Source organism: Apodemus sylvaticus, chromosome 14 (genome assembly GCF_947179515.1).
Source record: "Apodemus sylvaticus chromosome 14, mApoSyl1.1, whole genome shotgun sequence".
NCBI lineage: Eukaryota > Metazoa > Chordata > Mammalia > Rodentia > Muridae > Apodemus > Apodemus sylvaticus.
In genome coordinates, this window is record NC_067485.1 from 42,841,225 (window position 1) to 42,856,747 (window position 15,523).

Here is a 15,523-nt window from a genome sequence, read left to right on the forward strand (position 1 = left end):
CTAATTGCCATTGAGTAGTAGTTATTTTAGCATATGGAAAATTAAAATGAAAATGTAATAACAGTGAGAGCCTCACAGTTATTAGACATTCTTAACCAGGGAACCGCAGTGACAAATTAAAAGGCGAATGGCTAAGACTCATTATTAAAACAATAAAGGGGGGAATAAACCAGGATGGCACAATTTACCCACCTTCCATCAGTCTTGTCTCTTTTAGAGACAGGGTTGCATGTAGCTCAGCCTGCTACAGTCTAGGACTCTTTTTTTTATCTTGCCTTCACCACTTCTGATTTTACTGCATGTGGTAGTTTCTTAGGCTGTAGCTGCCTGTGTTTACAAGAAGGGGTGATTTGTGTGTGTGTGTGTGTGTGTGTGTGAGAGAGAGAGAGAGAGAGAGAGAGAGAGAGAGATTGTTATGGTTTCTATTGCTGTGACTAGACACTATGACCACAGCAACCAGGACCACTTCCTATGAGCCCATGGGGGGCCATTTCCTTTCAAACCACCACAATATGTGTGTGTGTGTGTGTGCTTACTAGACAGTCACACACACAATGCTTCATAACCAAGTGTCTTAGTTTCCTTTCCTGTTGCTATGATAAAACACTCTAACCAAAGCAACTGCTGGAGAAAGGGTCAGGCAGTGCCAGCTCAGAGTTCCCAGCTACGGTTCATGGCAGGAGCGTCACAGGCACAGGAGCTTCAGTGAGCTCACACAGCACATGTGAGGTTAAGAAGCAGAAAAATGCTTCTGCTCAGCTTACCTTGTCCATTTTCTGCAGTCCCTGGCTTCCCTTCCCATGACTGAGATGGGTCTCCCTACATCCACTAACAGTAATCAGAACAGTCCTTCACAGCCATGTCCAGAAGCCCGCCTCCCCAGTGAGTGTAGAGTTAGACTTCTTAGCTTTGTGCACGGGGCTAGGATCATAAGCATGCACCACCATGCCCAGTTTATGTGCTGCTAGGGATTGAACTCAGGGTCTCAAGCGAGCCTTATAACCACTAAGCTACATCTGCAGTCCCTCAAAATCATTCTTTGAAAAAAATTATATCTATATGAAAGATCTTTGTATGTAGCCTAGGCTGTCCTAGAACTCACTGTGTACCCCAGGCTGACCTTGAACTCAACAGTGACCCTTCCTTCTGCTTCTGCCTCCAGAGTATTGAAACTTAGGCATTCAACACCACACCCTGCTGCCACACACCCTCTTTAAGGGCGCTCATCTTCCTAACTAGTTCATCCTGCACTCTGTGCTCACAACGTGCCCACGGCCTGTTGGTCTTCCTAAGCATTTCCCTTCCATCTGGTTCTAGTTTGTCCCATTCCAGTTTTCAGAGGAGTTTGTGTGTAAACATACGAACTGTCAACCCACTTCAGGATTTCTTGTTTTGTGTAGGGATATATTTTCTTATTTGCTGCCACTTTATTAAAATCAGTCCTGTTTTGAGAAACTAAGAAAATCTGATAGATTATTAAAATTAGAATACACCGAAGTTGCTATTTTTATAGCCATTCTTTCCTCTTTCCTTCCCTCCCTCCCTCTGCCAGTTTCCTCCTCCTCTCGCCCTCCCTTCCCCTAGTACTTCTCCTCAACCCCTCCTCCCATCTTCCTCTCTTCCCTTTCTTCCTTAACATCATTTCCCAAGTGCTGAACAGTTCTAGAGTACGGCTTAGTCTGGGTCACCATCTGTCTTCCTTATAGAAGGCTGGGTTCTGAACTACATGGTATTAAACCTTTTAATTTTATGCCACCCCAAGATGAGAACCCTGAGCCTGCAGCAGCTGTCACCAAACACTGGCTTATCTTTGTCAGCTTTGGGCACACACATACACACACACACACACACACACACACACACACACAACTTCAGTTACCTGAAAGCTCATTTTCTAGCTAAAAGCACCTCTGATAAGCTTTCCAGGGCTCTGCCTGAGCTTACATGGGTGCTGGGGGTCAAAGAGCTGATAGACTGTGCTTACTGATTGGCTCGCTGATAGCTTCATTCTCCACAGAGCCCAAGTGTGTTCTTGAGAGATATGTGTGTTCCATTTTCAGATAGAAAATTATCTGCTCCGGAATCACGAGACCAGGAAATACCTTCAGGAGCAGGCCTACCGCCTCCAACAGGGCATCGTCACCAGCACCACCCAGCAGGTAAGGGCACGCCAGCTCCATTCTGTCACAGAGGCTTGCAGAGCACAGCTCCAGGAGGAACTGGCTTAGGAAAATCACAGCAGATGGACAGAGAAGAAAGTGTATTTGAGGCATAAAGAAAAAATGAATAAAAATGGAATCCTAGATGCTACAAACTAAAGGATTTTTTTTAAATTGCTGCTTTGTAAGTGTTAAAAACTGGGGGACTGTGAAGGTGACAGGTTAAGATAGGGATTGACAAAGAAAGCCGAATAGGAACAGAACTGATTGTACCTTACAGCTCATGGATCAAATGCAGTTTTTGATCATTGATATATATACCTGTGGTATGGAAATTTAAGATGGTGCCAGCCTATAATCCCAGCCCTGGGATTGAGAAACAGGAGGAGTATGTGGTTATATAGATCTTCATCTGTAGACAGACAGGGGCTGGATTACATAAGCCCCTGTTTCAAAACATTACAAACAAACACAAGAGCAGCAATGAGCAGCTTAGGCTTAGGATCAGGCCAAGTGCTTACCTCTGAAGGCTGAGAGGAACTGATGGGGCTTATTTTATTTTATTGTCATTGCTTATCTCAGAGTGTGTGAGTGAATCTGCCCTCCTCACAGTGCAGCATGGGTCACATTTACTGACAGTAGGTATTATTTAATGAGTCATATGTGTCAAGCAATATGTGTCAAGAAAAAATTTTTCTCTGGAATACCCAAAACATAATCCACACATCAAATGAGATACAAGAAGAAAGCAGGAGTGGTCCCTGGTTCTGGAAAGACTCAGTGAAACAGTATTTGGCAAAACCAGAACGGGGAACTGGGAAGGGGTGGGAGGGAGGACAGGGGAAGAGAAGGGGGCTTACGGGACTTTCGGGGAGGAGGGGGGCTAGAAAAGGGGAAATCATTTGAAATGTAAATAAATTATATCAAATAAAAAATGTAAAAAAAAAAAAAAAGAAGAAAAAATTTTTCTTTAAATATTTCTAGCCTAGCAGAACTTTTGAGAAAGAAAGCATTATTTAGACTTTGCCAGGCCTTAAGAAAAATCCAATGATTCTCCCTGTTAGAGATTAGTATGATTTGAGTATTTATAGCTTCCTGAAGCTAGCATATATAATTATTTTTAAGAGCTATTTTTAGTTTTAGTGTGTGCACATTAGTATCACAGAGGCCAGAAGAAGGGCTCTGGTTGGCTGGAGCAGCAACTCCAGGCTGCTGTGAGCTGCCTGCTCTGAGGGGTCTGGGCCCCCTGCAGGGGCGGCCTTGCCCTTCTGCACTTGACTATCATGTAGGCCCTGGTTTCTGTGTTTAACCTTAAAAGCAGCAAGACTGTTAACATTGTACCTTTGCCTCCTTTCCCTTAATGAGATACCAAAATGCAGATTTCTTTCTTAATCCAATATTGTTACAACTTCTTTCTGGTTAGAAGGCAACCCCATACACTCAACCCTGCACCCCCTCCCCAATAAAAAAGAAAGAAAAGAAAAGAAAAGAAAAAGACAAGACTGCACTGCACCATCTCTAATGTTTGTTCTTCACAGCAGATTTCCAGATTCCATCTTATTGAAAGGCAACTGCACACAGGAGAGAGCTGTAATGCTTAACTCTGCATTGGTGGCTCATTCTGAATTATTTGAGTCAGTACATGCTGGGTACATTACCACCTTTCACTTCAGGGCTTTCATGGGATTTTATGACTAGCTATTTTCCTACTTGAATCACTTCAGTGGCTTCAGGGGAGATAGATGTGCCTTGAAGGGTTGAGACATGAGTGCAGGAAGAATAGACACTCTATGACAACTGTCCCATAACCCCCTTCCCTTGTCATGCCCCAGGTGACAAGGGAAGAATCACAGTGCGTAAAGGAAACACTGAAATCCCGTGACTCCTCATGCACTTGTTTTTGTCTGGTACCTTTGTCTGGGATTTTATAAAAGTCAATACTGTCTTTCTGCGTTCCAGTTCTCCCCTCTATCCAACCTCAGAAGCCCTCTTAGGCAGGAGTTGGGAAACTTTGTCTGACATAGTAAGTATTCTAGGCCCTGTGTACCTACCTACTGCATCTGCCACTATGGAGCAGACAGAGCAATATTCCATGTACCAGGCACAGTGCATGCTGTGTGCACATGGTGCTTTGTGTTGAAAATCACAGGCAAAATCAGGCTGTGAATTATCTGCCACTAAGCTCTAATTTTTATTCTCCTCCAAAGAGCTATTTTCTCAGCATACTCTTTCCTGAGTGGAATTTTCCCTCTGGAGATCATCACTTGGCCAACCTTCTTGCTGTGACTTTCAGAAACATGACCCCTAGATGTGCCCACTGAAATGACCCTTAGTGATTGTCCTCATCCACAAGTCTAAGGGTCTTTTTCGTTTTAACACTCTTTCTTGCTATGATTCTCTGACCATCGTCTGACCTCCTGTGTAGCTGAGGATAGCCTTGAATCTCCCCTGTCTACCTTCCCAATGGATTATAGGCCCACACCAGCTCATCTACCACTCGCATTAGTGTTGACTATGAAGGATTCTTCCCACTTCTGTGTTGGCCTTGCTTGGAGGCAGAGCTATTATCTTACTCAGGAGTTTCTCTCTTCACCACCAGTGTGGGGCTGTATTTCTCTTGAATAAAGACAGAGCAGTAGAGGAAAATAACATTGTTTCCACAAGTAAGCTGTTTGGTGGAGGTAGTTACACTTGTAACAGGTTAAGAGCGACTCAGGGTGGTATTAATTACTGTGGTTTCTATCTATGTCTTAGTTCAGCAGACCAGTAGCTCTGAAGGAGCCTGCTGGTCCCTGCAAGTGCACCATGGATTAGTTGTGTGTTATTGAAGAAGTCAACAGCACTTTCTCACTATTCATTTTATTGAGGGTTCCGGACAAAAAAGCAAATTCAGAGAAAGTGCATCTCACTCAATTAGGACCAGTCAGCCAGTGACTATTTAAACAGTTTTCATTAATGTGATGACTGGAAGCGTTGAGACCAAAGATAAGAGAAGAGAAGAAGGTCATTCATGTTCAGCTCTGTGCACAATGTTCTCTTGGGACTTTTAGGCTTCTCAAGGGGGAGAGGTAGCATCATGTATGGCAAGTGTAGGAAGACATTAAGGCATCAGATAATGAAAGGTTTGTCCAGCAGTAACAGGGTGCACAGTCCCATAGAAATGGAAGGTGCTCAGACTCTGGCCGTCTTAGTCTCTTTCTTGTTGCTATGATAGAATGCCCTGACAAGTAGCTTAAGGGAGAAAGGGCTTATTGTGTCTCACAGTTCAAAGATACATTCTCACAGTGGTGAAATTCAGGTAGCCAAGGGAAGATATAGCAGCTGAGAGAAGTTAAGGTAGCTGGAGCTTGGCAGCTGTTGGAGACATGGCATCCTCAGTGAGGAAGTTGAGGGTGTTAGACACATGCTGCTCCTCAATTCCCTTGTCTGATTATGCAGTGTCAGGACCCAGGCAGGGAATGGTGCCACCCATTGTGAACAGGCTCTGTCTCAATATCATCAAAAGAATCCCCACAAGCCATCTCAGAGGCCAGACACCAAGATGATTCTAGATTCCATCAAGAGTTAGTCCAAAAAAGAAAAATGAGCACTAGCAGAGTGTGGGTGTCAAATGAAGCAGACAGGGTTAACCGAAAGGACCGCATTCATCTACCACGAGGTGTGTAATGGGATACCTAGACCCATTACACGCCACCTCCTGTAACTGTTTCCAATGACATGGTCTAGTGGTGTGACTTATAAAATCACTTTGCACTTTGTCCTATGTCATCTTAAGTAAATAGCTCACCTTTCACATCCCCTAAGCCAAATGTGCTGCATTTGGTTTCGTTAAATTCTAACAAATGCCTGGATCAGCCCTAATGGTATGAGAGTTTTGTCTTATTTGAAGAACTAAAATTTTATTTTCCTTTTTCCTGTGGAGACTCTTTTTGTGGAGTTCATTCAAACCCTCTCACCTTCCTGAAGGCTGGTGACACACTTCAGAGGCTCTTCAGTCAGTAGCATTGGTGCAGAGGACTAGCTTTACTGGGTTGTTTGCACAGGTCACCCTGTCTGGCCCTTTGTAGCATCAGATGTGCATGTGGTTTATCTTCTCAAATTAGAAAATCATTCTTAGAAAGATGTGAATTATTGATGACCATTTTTGTTTCAATCAATACGCCAGTTTGAAGGGTAAGGATTTATACTCACCATGAAGTGTTTTAGAAACACAGAGTCAGCTCTCTGTAGGGCATTGTGGGAATGCAGAAAGTATTCAATTCCTGCTGTAAGCATAGGCTGGAGGTAGTGAGTAGAGGTGAAATAAACTGTTCACACAACTTTGCCTATGCAGAGCTCAAGATAGACCATTTACAAGAAGTCTGGGAATTTTACAGCAGAAGTGCTATTGTATGAATCAACACAGCTCCTACAGCCCCTTGTCAGCATGATACATGCTTTGGGTGGTTGTCTTTACGATACCAAATAAGACACAGTGAGCCTAATTATATAAAAGGAAGAAGGAGAGAGGCAGCAGCAGTACAGCTCTAAGGTCAGAATGTAAGTCTTCTGTGCTATTCTGAAAACACACTCTGCACCCTCTCCTAGGGTCTAACAATGTTTCCCTAGCTGTCCTGGAAATTACTATGTAGCCTAGACTGGCCTCAAACTTATGCTGATCCTCCTGACTCTGCTTCTAGAGTACTGGAATTACAGGGCTTGAAAACTACATACAGTTATGTTTTATTTTTATAGTGCTGGATAGGATTGAACCCAGTGTATCAGTCACGCAACGCCACTTCTACCAAACTGAGTCTTGTCCCCTTTTTGGTGAGGGTTCCGTTGTTTTTTAATTTGTAGGATGAAGGAAGACTTTAGCTTCCTTGACACAATATTGAATTATTCAAAATAGAAAGAACAGGGTAATTTACCTTTTAAAAATAAGAGTGAGAATAATTAAACTCTGTGGATTCTGTGACTTATCAGATGGGCCAGGACACTTCTTATAAGTTCTCTGAAGTATGCACTCTTGGGTTTTCTTTACATTTATTTATTTGTATGTGGGGCAGGAGGTAGGCACGCCTATGTGCCATGCATCTATATACAGAGATCAGAGGGCAGCCCCCTGCAGGTGCCAGCGGTCTCCTTTGTCATGTGGGTTTCAGAAATCAGACCTCAGGCTGGGCTGCATACACCTCTATCAGCTAAGCCATCTCGTGGATACAGCAAGTATTTCCTTTATGCAAGTGGGACAAGTCTAATATAGTCCAGACTGACTTTGAACTTGGCTTTGCAGCTGAGGATGATTTTAAATTGACCACCTTTCAACCACTTAGCTATGCACTGTATTTTTAAGATCATACAATAGGCAGTGTGACCTGTTCTGAGAGTGCCTGGGAAGGGTTGTGTGAAACACCCGTGACTGCTGTTTGCTTGAGATGAATCTTCGCTCCTACTTCATTTCCTGTCGCATACTCACACCTGTAAGAAGTAGAGGTGATTTCAGCTTGTGGTTCCAGAGGACGTAAGGACCAGGAGTGAGACCCTGGTCAAGAGACTCTCATGATGCATAACACCTACCACCACAGGAGCTAATCTAGCTATGCCTGGGAGACCAGGGAAGTGAAACACTCCAGAGCAGGTTTGCCCCACAGCAGATTTAAAATAAAGTTATTCTAACCTTCTGCTACAGGCATTGTCTACTTCCTTTGGGTTCTGTAGTTCAATTTTTGAACCACTGAAAATTCAAAAACTTATGAGACAAAGCTACTAGGATAGATACTAGGTGGAGTTAGTTACCTTCATCATTACTTGCACTAATATATCAAGACACACCCCTCCTTTATTGACCAAAGCAATGGCTCATACAGCCCAATCTGCTCGTCAACTTGCTTTGCAGCAAAGATGAGCTTGAACCTCTAGATCCCCACATCTCAGCCACCCACGTGCTGGGATATCTGATGTGTGCCACCATGCCCAGTGTATATGGTACTACAAATCTAACCCAGGGCTTCACAGAGGCTAGGCGAGCGTTCTCCCAACTGAGCTGCATCTCTAGGATACTGCCCCTGGCCCCCAACCTGCTCTATGCTTTAGTGGTTTTCAACTGATGAAGAGTAGCACTTTATATAATAGAGTTTTTGAACTGTCAATTTCCAGAGGCTGTTTTGGCTTTTATACAGTTGAGAACCACTGGCAGGTGTCAGCGTTCTATTGTCATGTCACCAGTCCTGGCAATGTGTAAGACATTTTATTGTTTTTTTAATTTCTTCAGCACCTCCCCTTGTGTCTGACACACACAGGGCACTTGATGACAGTTAATGAGTGTCACTGTCTAGTAGAACATCACTGGGAGCTACAAGATTTGGATCATTAAGAGGATTCACTATACAGTATTCTTTTAAGGGAGAAAAAAAAATGCCTTATATCTTTTACCAAAATGTCTCATGTCTTTTCCTGGAGTTAAATGTGCCATTAGCTTCTTGCATGTTTAGTTAGACTAATTTAATAATTGGTTAAGCACCCTTCTGCAGGATGCCAGCGAGACATTTTCAACCTCATGTATTTTATTTTTTTGAATTTTCATGGTCCATACTATGTCTTCCTTTTTGTACCAACTCGGATGCTCCTCTGGTTTGCACAGATGATTGATCGGATATGTGTGAAGGTCCAGGATCACCTCAACTCCTTACGAACCTGTGGAGGCGATGCTATTCAGGAGGATTTAAAGGCAGCAGAACGGCTCATGCGGGATGCTAAGAACTCTAAAACGGTGAGTTTCCTTTCGGAATTCGTAAGACACAGGTAGTATGTTTGTCCTGTTTGTACTTGTGCAGATTTCTGTCTTTTATCATTATTAATTATTTCATTTATTTACATTCCAAATGTTGCCTCACAGCCCCCCTTCCAGAGGTCTTCTCCAGTCCCCCCTCCCCTTCACCTCTGAGAGGATGCTCTCTCTTCCTGGCCATGCCCACTCCCTGGGGCATCGAGTTTCTTCAGAATTAGGTGCATCCTCTACCACTGAGACCGGATAAGGTAGTCCTCTGCTACATATGTGTCAGGGGCCTCAGACAAGTCCATGGAGCTCTTTGGTTAGTGGCTTGGTCTCTGGGAGCTCCCATGGGTCCAGGTTAGTTTATATTGTTGGTCTTCCTATGGGGTCATCCTCCCCTTCAGCTTCTTCAGTCATTCCCCTGACCCTTCCATAGGAGACCCCAGCTTCAGTCCAATGCTTATCTGTGGGTATCTGCATCTGTCTCAGTCATCTGCTGGATAGGACCTCTCGGAGGGCAGCCATGCCAGGCTCCTGTCTGTAAGCACAACATAGCATCAGTAGTAGTGTTAGGGTTTGGTTGCCTGCCCATGGGATAGAGGTGCTTTGCTGAGGTGAGTGTGGCCTTCCCACAGGTCACTAAATTTGAGGGCTGGGTGGGGACCCCTTGACTTTTATAATCAGCTTTCCTAAAGAACTGGAGATGGCCTAAGATGTGTGACTGGCAGTTGAGTGACATGTCCCCGTAGGTCTGACAGTCTGGGCAGAGTGCCAGAACTGAGTGGAATTATGGGACAATCAACTGGTTTGAAGAGAAGGGGAAAATTACCTTCATCTTCAGTGTGGTAAAAATACCTCATTCCTTACACTACAAAGACAGGTCTGTACAAAGGACACTGATGGACTTCGTGACCTGAGAACTATGGAGTGGCAGTAATGACTGTGCCATCTGCCAGTGTCTCACTGAGCATGAGCAGATGCCTGTGAAGAGCATGGGCTACAGTTTACCATCCATGCCTTGGGATGAGAATGGATGATCCATCTCTAATATAGTTCCTTACCTCTTTATAACTCCATAGTGGTCTTGAGGCTTATTGAAATATTTTTTCAATTACGAGATCATTTTTTACCTTTCTTCCAGTTGTTGCCCAATTTATACCATGTGGGCGGAGCATCCTGGACCGGAGCCAGTGGGCTGTCATCCAGTCCCATTCAGGAGACCTTGGAATCAATGGCTGGAGAAGTCACAAGAGTTGTGGATGAACAACTGAAGGTCTGTGGATCTTGTTATCTTGAGAATGAACTTATGATAATGTAACTCTGTTTGATGACACTCCTACTGTAGCTGCCTGTGTTTGTAAGATGCACACTAACTGCTCAGACACATGGCTGGAAGGGAATAGAATGGTCTAGACAGATCCCGAAGCTGTTCTTTTCTACCATGGGGTCTTTGTTCAGTACATATTCCAATAGCCGCAGACAAGTGAAATTCATACACTACATGAGTGTGCCCATAGGAGCTGCACAGCCAGATAGACTAATGCACAGAGAGACAGGTTAATACCTAAGCAGCCACAGCATTTTCTGCCTTATTAGCTTAACTCTCAGATAGTAATTAGTAATTAGTGCCACTCTTTTGCACCTCAACTCATTCCACTTGCCACAGAAGTTACACTCTCAGAAGAAGATTAGATAGTTACAGAAACTCAAGGCAGCCTTGGAAGGCAAAAATCCTTCTGAATGTGAAGTGTCTCTGGGACAGTTGATTTTTTTTTTTTAAATCACCCTTAGAAAGAGCTGTTCTTAGATGACCCACACCCTCCAAAATCTTAGGGACCATTTAACCCTCTTTTAGTCAGTAAGCCCACAGCAGACCTCTTTATTTGGGGCCCCACAGCTCCAAAAGTCTGTGTAAGTCTGTTCATTCATCCACAGCAACATCAAGGATGGGTGGCTATGCACCCACTGTCACGCTCTGTGTCCGTTGCTTGGCAGTGTTTACACACAGATCCCACCACATTTTCTGCTCTTCAAGCCAAATGTAATAAAAATACTTTACCCAGAGCACTTTGTTCTTGTATCTTTGGTGTGGAAATCACTCCCCCATTAGTAGCAACCAGTCATATTAAGTTCACTTAAAGCCTTGCTCCCAAAGTGAGATTTACTACGTAGGAAAACATTCTAAAACACATTAACTAAAGTAGATATGTGGTAGAAAATAGCACTTGGGTCCTTCATGAAGAATAAGATGTACAAGCCAAATACTCTCTTCTATGAGGAGAAAACAAACTCCGTTACTTATTTCTGACTGTAAAATATGAAAACTGAGAAATGCTTATGCAACACCAACAGTAAACTTTTAAAGGATTCCCCTAATCCAGAGATCACGTCTCTTTCTGCTGAGGCAGCCTGTATTCCGTCTGCGTGATGAGGCCATGCTAATGATTCAGAGCTGTTTACACTGAGTCGACATCACAAGTGCAGTTCTCGTAGTAAAAAAAAAAAAAATCGGTTCTAATGGCTGCGATAAAAAAAAGTACATCCTGCTGTGTAGATGTACCACAGCGACCTATTCTAATTTCTGATGAACTTTTCTTAGGGTGAATTTGTGTAACTGCCCCATGGCTGGGCGAAGCCTTTGAGGCTTTTGTATAGATTTGCAAACATGTCACACAGTGTAGGAAACTCCTTGCTGGTTCATTGTATCCTTACCAGTACTAAGTACTTCTATGTACTCAGTATATATGATACTTCTAAAATGTTTTTTAATGTAATGGGCTAAGAAAAAACCTTACTGTATGTTTTTATTTCCTTAGTACCAGAGTAGAGCTTGAGTGTTTATTTATTTCTGGTGCTGGAGCTTGGCCGTAGGGCTTTATGCTTGCTGTGTAAGCATGTGATTAGTGAACTACGTGCCCAGCCATGTATTTTCTATTGAAAACTTCCCATTTCCATCTGTTTCCTTGCCTCCCCACCCCCCACATATCTGTAGAGCATCTGCAAGAATTTTTTTCGATGATAAGAATGGCTGTCATTTAAATTGGTTGTGGGTCCTTCCTTGTCACACAGCTTCCAGCGCTGCTGGCTTTCCATCTTGTCTGTTCCTCCCCACCCCCCCAACTACCTGGAGTGGCTGAAATTGATCTTGGCTCATTTTTCTTGGGAGGGACTAGGGCATAAGTATCCAAAATCAAAGGCATTTGCATTGAAACGCTCGGGATAATGCGGATGATAGTGTTCTGCGGGCGGGCTTGTCTGACATTTGCCAGGGAGTTTTCTGGGCCCTCATCGAATGTCACCAATGTGCTCTGCTTGTCACTGTTCCAGAACCTTCTCTCTCCTCTCTCTAACACCCAGGCCCTAGCTCCTGGCAGCCTGTCTGCTGGCGGTGCTTCTGCTTGCCCTGCTCCCGCTCACATGACATTCCTGGACCTTGTGAGACTCACGTTCCTTTGCCTCTGAAATCATCTGTCATGAATCAGAGCAAGTCCGCATTCAGAGAACCGCAACCCAGTGTTTCTTCTTAATGGTCTAAACATGTACCTTTCTACCCTTGCCATGCCAAAAGTCCTTACTTCCTTTCTTCTCTCTTGTGCTGACCTAGAAAATAGTGTTTGCTGTTTGAGGGGGAAAAAAATCATGTTCTTACATTTGGTAACCTTATAATGCATTGATTTTCTTTAAATTGTGTAATAAAGTACAATTTATAGAATTACCTAAGCCATAAGGATCACTCCTTACTTCACTGCCAAAGCAAATTTTCATTGCTGAAGGAGCTCTGTTTCTATTTGTCAGAATTTCTAAAGTAATTATGTCATGGCAACAAGAGCTTAAGCAGGTGGATTCTTTTGTGTTTAAGAAAAAAAAAAGGGATTCTTATTTCATAAAAATACGTTTTTATTGCAGAGAATGAGAAGGGAGCAGGCCTAGCTCAGACGTGGCTTTGTTCATCCTGACAGTGGCGGACGGTGGCCACTGCCTGACTGTCTAAACCACAGTTCCTTGCTCAGGCTGTGTATTAACCATGTTGATTCCTTCTTGCTCTGATATTTATCAGGATAACACTACTTCATAGCCAATAGTTGGGGTTTTAATTATTAGATGAGACGAACTCAAATAATTCTTTGGGCTATTTTTCAAAATTATTAGTTCAGAAAGCCTCCTCACCATGCCTAGGGCAAAATAAAGGTCTACAGAGTTCCTGCTTTGAGAGAGCACGAGTTCGCTGGACTGGCTTGTGTCAGCATCAGAAAGACAGCTTGTCTCCTGCCCTTCCCTTTCGCCTCCTAATGTTACTGCTGGGACAGTCACAGAGAATGAATGTGGATGATTTTTTTTGAATGTTTTAATGTAAGGACTTATTTTTCCTCCTTCTGGCCTTCCTTTTTAATGTGTTTATTTTGGACTGGAAAATTCTTTTCTTTCATTCAGGGTAAATGGTGAAAAACTTCACTGGTAAATTTCAGATTCACTTAGGATCCAAGACCGGATAGGTTTAGGGAGGATTTCTAGATTTGGTCAGAGGGTTTTTTTGCATTCTTATTCTATATTTAGGGTTTTTGATGTTGTTATTGCTGCTGCTGTTGCTGCTGTCCTGAAGCAAAGATTTGGACAGGCTGGGATATCAGAAGAGAACCGTAGAGGAAGAAATAGAAGAAATGGGTGGGAGATCCCTAGCCTTCCCTCCCCCATCCCAGGAAGCGCTGAGCACCGCAGAACAGGTCACTTCCCTCTCTGAGCCCACTGTCCTTGTTTATAAAGTAGGTGTATCAGAATCAGCGCTGTTGCAGCCTCGTGCGGACTGAAAAGCATCCTGGATGGGATTATGTCGCAGATTGTGACGTGCCGTCTTTACCTGTTGCTCTGTGTTTGGGTTACAAGTGTCATTCCGCTGGCTCTGACAGGAACACAGATGCCTTTTCCACAGTGCTGTCCCTGTACCCACATTCCCGAGCACACACATTCCTCACCTGTGATGGAAGGACACTTGAGCGGCCTTCCCATCCATCTCCATGATGCTTTCCTGGAGGGCAGGATCCTCAGATGCTTCAGGGCTGTGCACACGTGTGTTGGCTGTGACTGTTAAGGTTGTTTTCATCTGTTATTATTCATGTGGTTCATTGTTCTTCTTTTATAATAACTATTTTACCTAATATGAAAGCTTTTCTTTTAGAAGAGTAAAATTGGCAGTCATTTCCAGTGATTTTGGGTTTTTTTTTTTCCTACTGTTGCATTTTGGTAGAACTTTTGAGTGGTTCACTATAATTTAGAGGTTTGTGTGATTTGGGAAATCACATACATATTTTAGAGATTTCTAATTCTTGAGTTTGCACATCCGTTAAGCATGCTTTCTGGGCCTTGGAGCTCCGTCTGCTATGACAAGTTGCTATGTAACAGGTTGATACTTGTGTGTTTTATTCTTCTCATTCATGCCCTTGTGTTAAGTTCAGCCACACAGAGTACCTCAGATGCCCAAATGAAGCGCAGGCCCTACCAAGTACCTGATCCAAAGGGATTCCTTGTGTGCACCAGTCACCCAGAAATTACAAATCTCCTAGGAGCAGTCTGGAAGCTGTGGTGCCCCAGGGAGGCCCTGTCCCCCAAGGGCTTGGTGCTGTACACATCTGTGTTTTCTGATGGCTGTGTCATTATGCCCTCCTCTACATTACAGGGTTTGCTAGAGTCCATGGTGGATGCGGCTGAGAACCTCTGCCCTAATGTCATGAGAAAAGCCCACATCCGACAGGACCTGATCCACGCCAGCACAGAAAAGATTTCCATCCCACGCACCTTTGTTAAAAATGTCCTGTTGGAACAGTCTGGAATCGACATTCTTAACAAAATTAGGTATGTCATCATGTTACTAAGCTAAAGAGCTGCAGAACGTAAGGAACAGACCAGGTTTCCTGGCAGGATAGTGTTGGTGGCTTGATCATCAAGGAGTGTTGAATCATGGCTAGCAGACAGAGGAGAATGGATGTAAGCATAGCTGTGCATTAATGCCCAGGTTATATGCACAGGTAAGAGTTCTGCCATGTTATATCTGGATTACCGAAGAGCGTAGAGCCTAAAGCTCTAAGGCTTGTGTAGATAGGAGGAGGACATGAGTGTAATTCCCAGTTCATGATACTGGCATTTATCGTCTAAGTCATTGGCTTAAAGTCTGAGGATGTCTCTCCTCCCTCTCCCTCTTCCCCCTCCTTCTCTGCCAGATTTGTTGTTATTGTCCATGTTTTGTTGTTTTGTGTGTCTGGGGGTTTTCTTTGTTTGGTTGGTGTAGTTTCGTTTGATTTGTCTTGCTTGTTTTGATAAGGGGTCCTCAATCTATAGCATAGGCTGTATGGAAACTGTGGCCCAGACTAGGCTGAAATTTCTTGCCTTTTAGCAATCCTCCTGCCTCAGATCTCTGGAGTGAGTTCCCTTTCTATTACCATCTTTTTATTCCAGGCTTTGCAGTTTTTAGATATCTTTTTGGAAAGTCTTGAGTATGCCAAGATCTGCATGTTCAGAAGATGGAATTACAGACTCGCCTGGATTTTCCGAGGCCTGGCGTCGTCGTGCGCCGTCATTCTCAGTTCATGTCTCCCTTAGGCCTCTTCTCAGGACGCTG

At 43.6% G+C, this 15,523-nt stretch overlaps 1 protein-coding gene across 6 annotated transcripts in view; it reads left to right on the forward strand.

Annotated features, from left to right (window-relative positions):
* Carmil1 (capping protein regulator and myosin 1 linker 1) overlaps positions 1-15,523 on the forward strand; it is a 267,034-nt gene that overhangs the window by 200,206 nt on the left and 51,305 nt on the right. For all 6 annotated transcript variants that reach the window (XM_052156906.1, XM_052156907.1, XM_052156909.1 and 3 more), the window contains exons 24-27: positions 2,061-2,159; positions 8,782-8,910; positions 10,055-10,186; positions 14,585-14,760. In XM_052156906.1, coding sequence (XP_052012866.1) covers positions 2,061-2,159; positions 8,782-8,910; positions 10,055-10,186; positions 14,585-14,760 — 536 coding nt within the window. The remainder of the gene's footprint in view (positions 1-2,060; positions 2,160-8,781; positions 8,911-10,054; positions 10,187-14,584; positions 14,761-15,523) is intronic.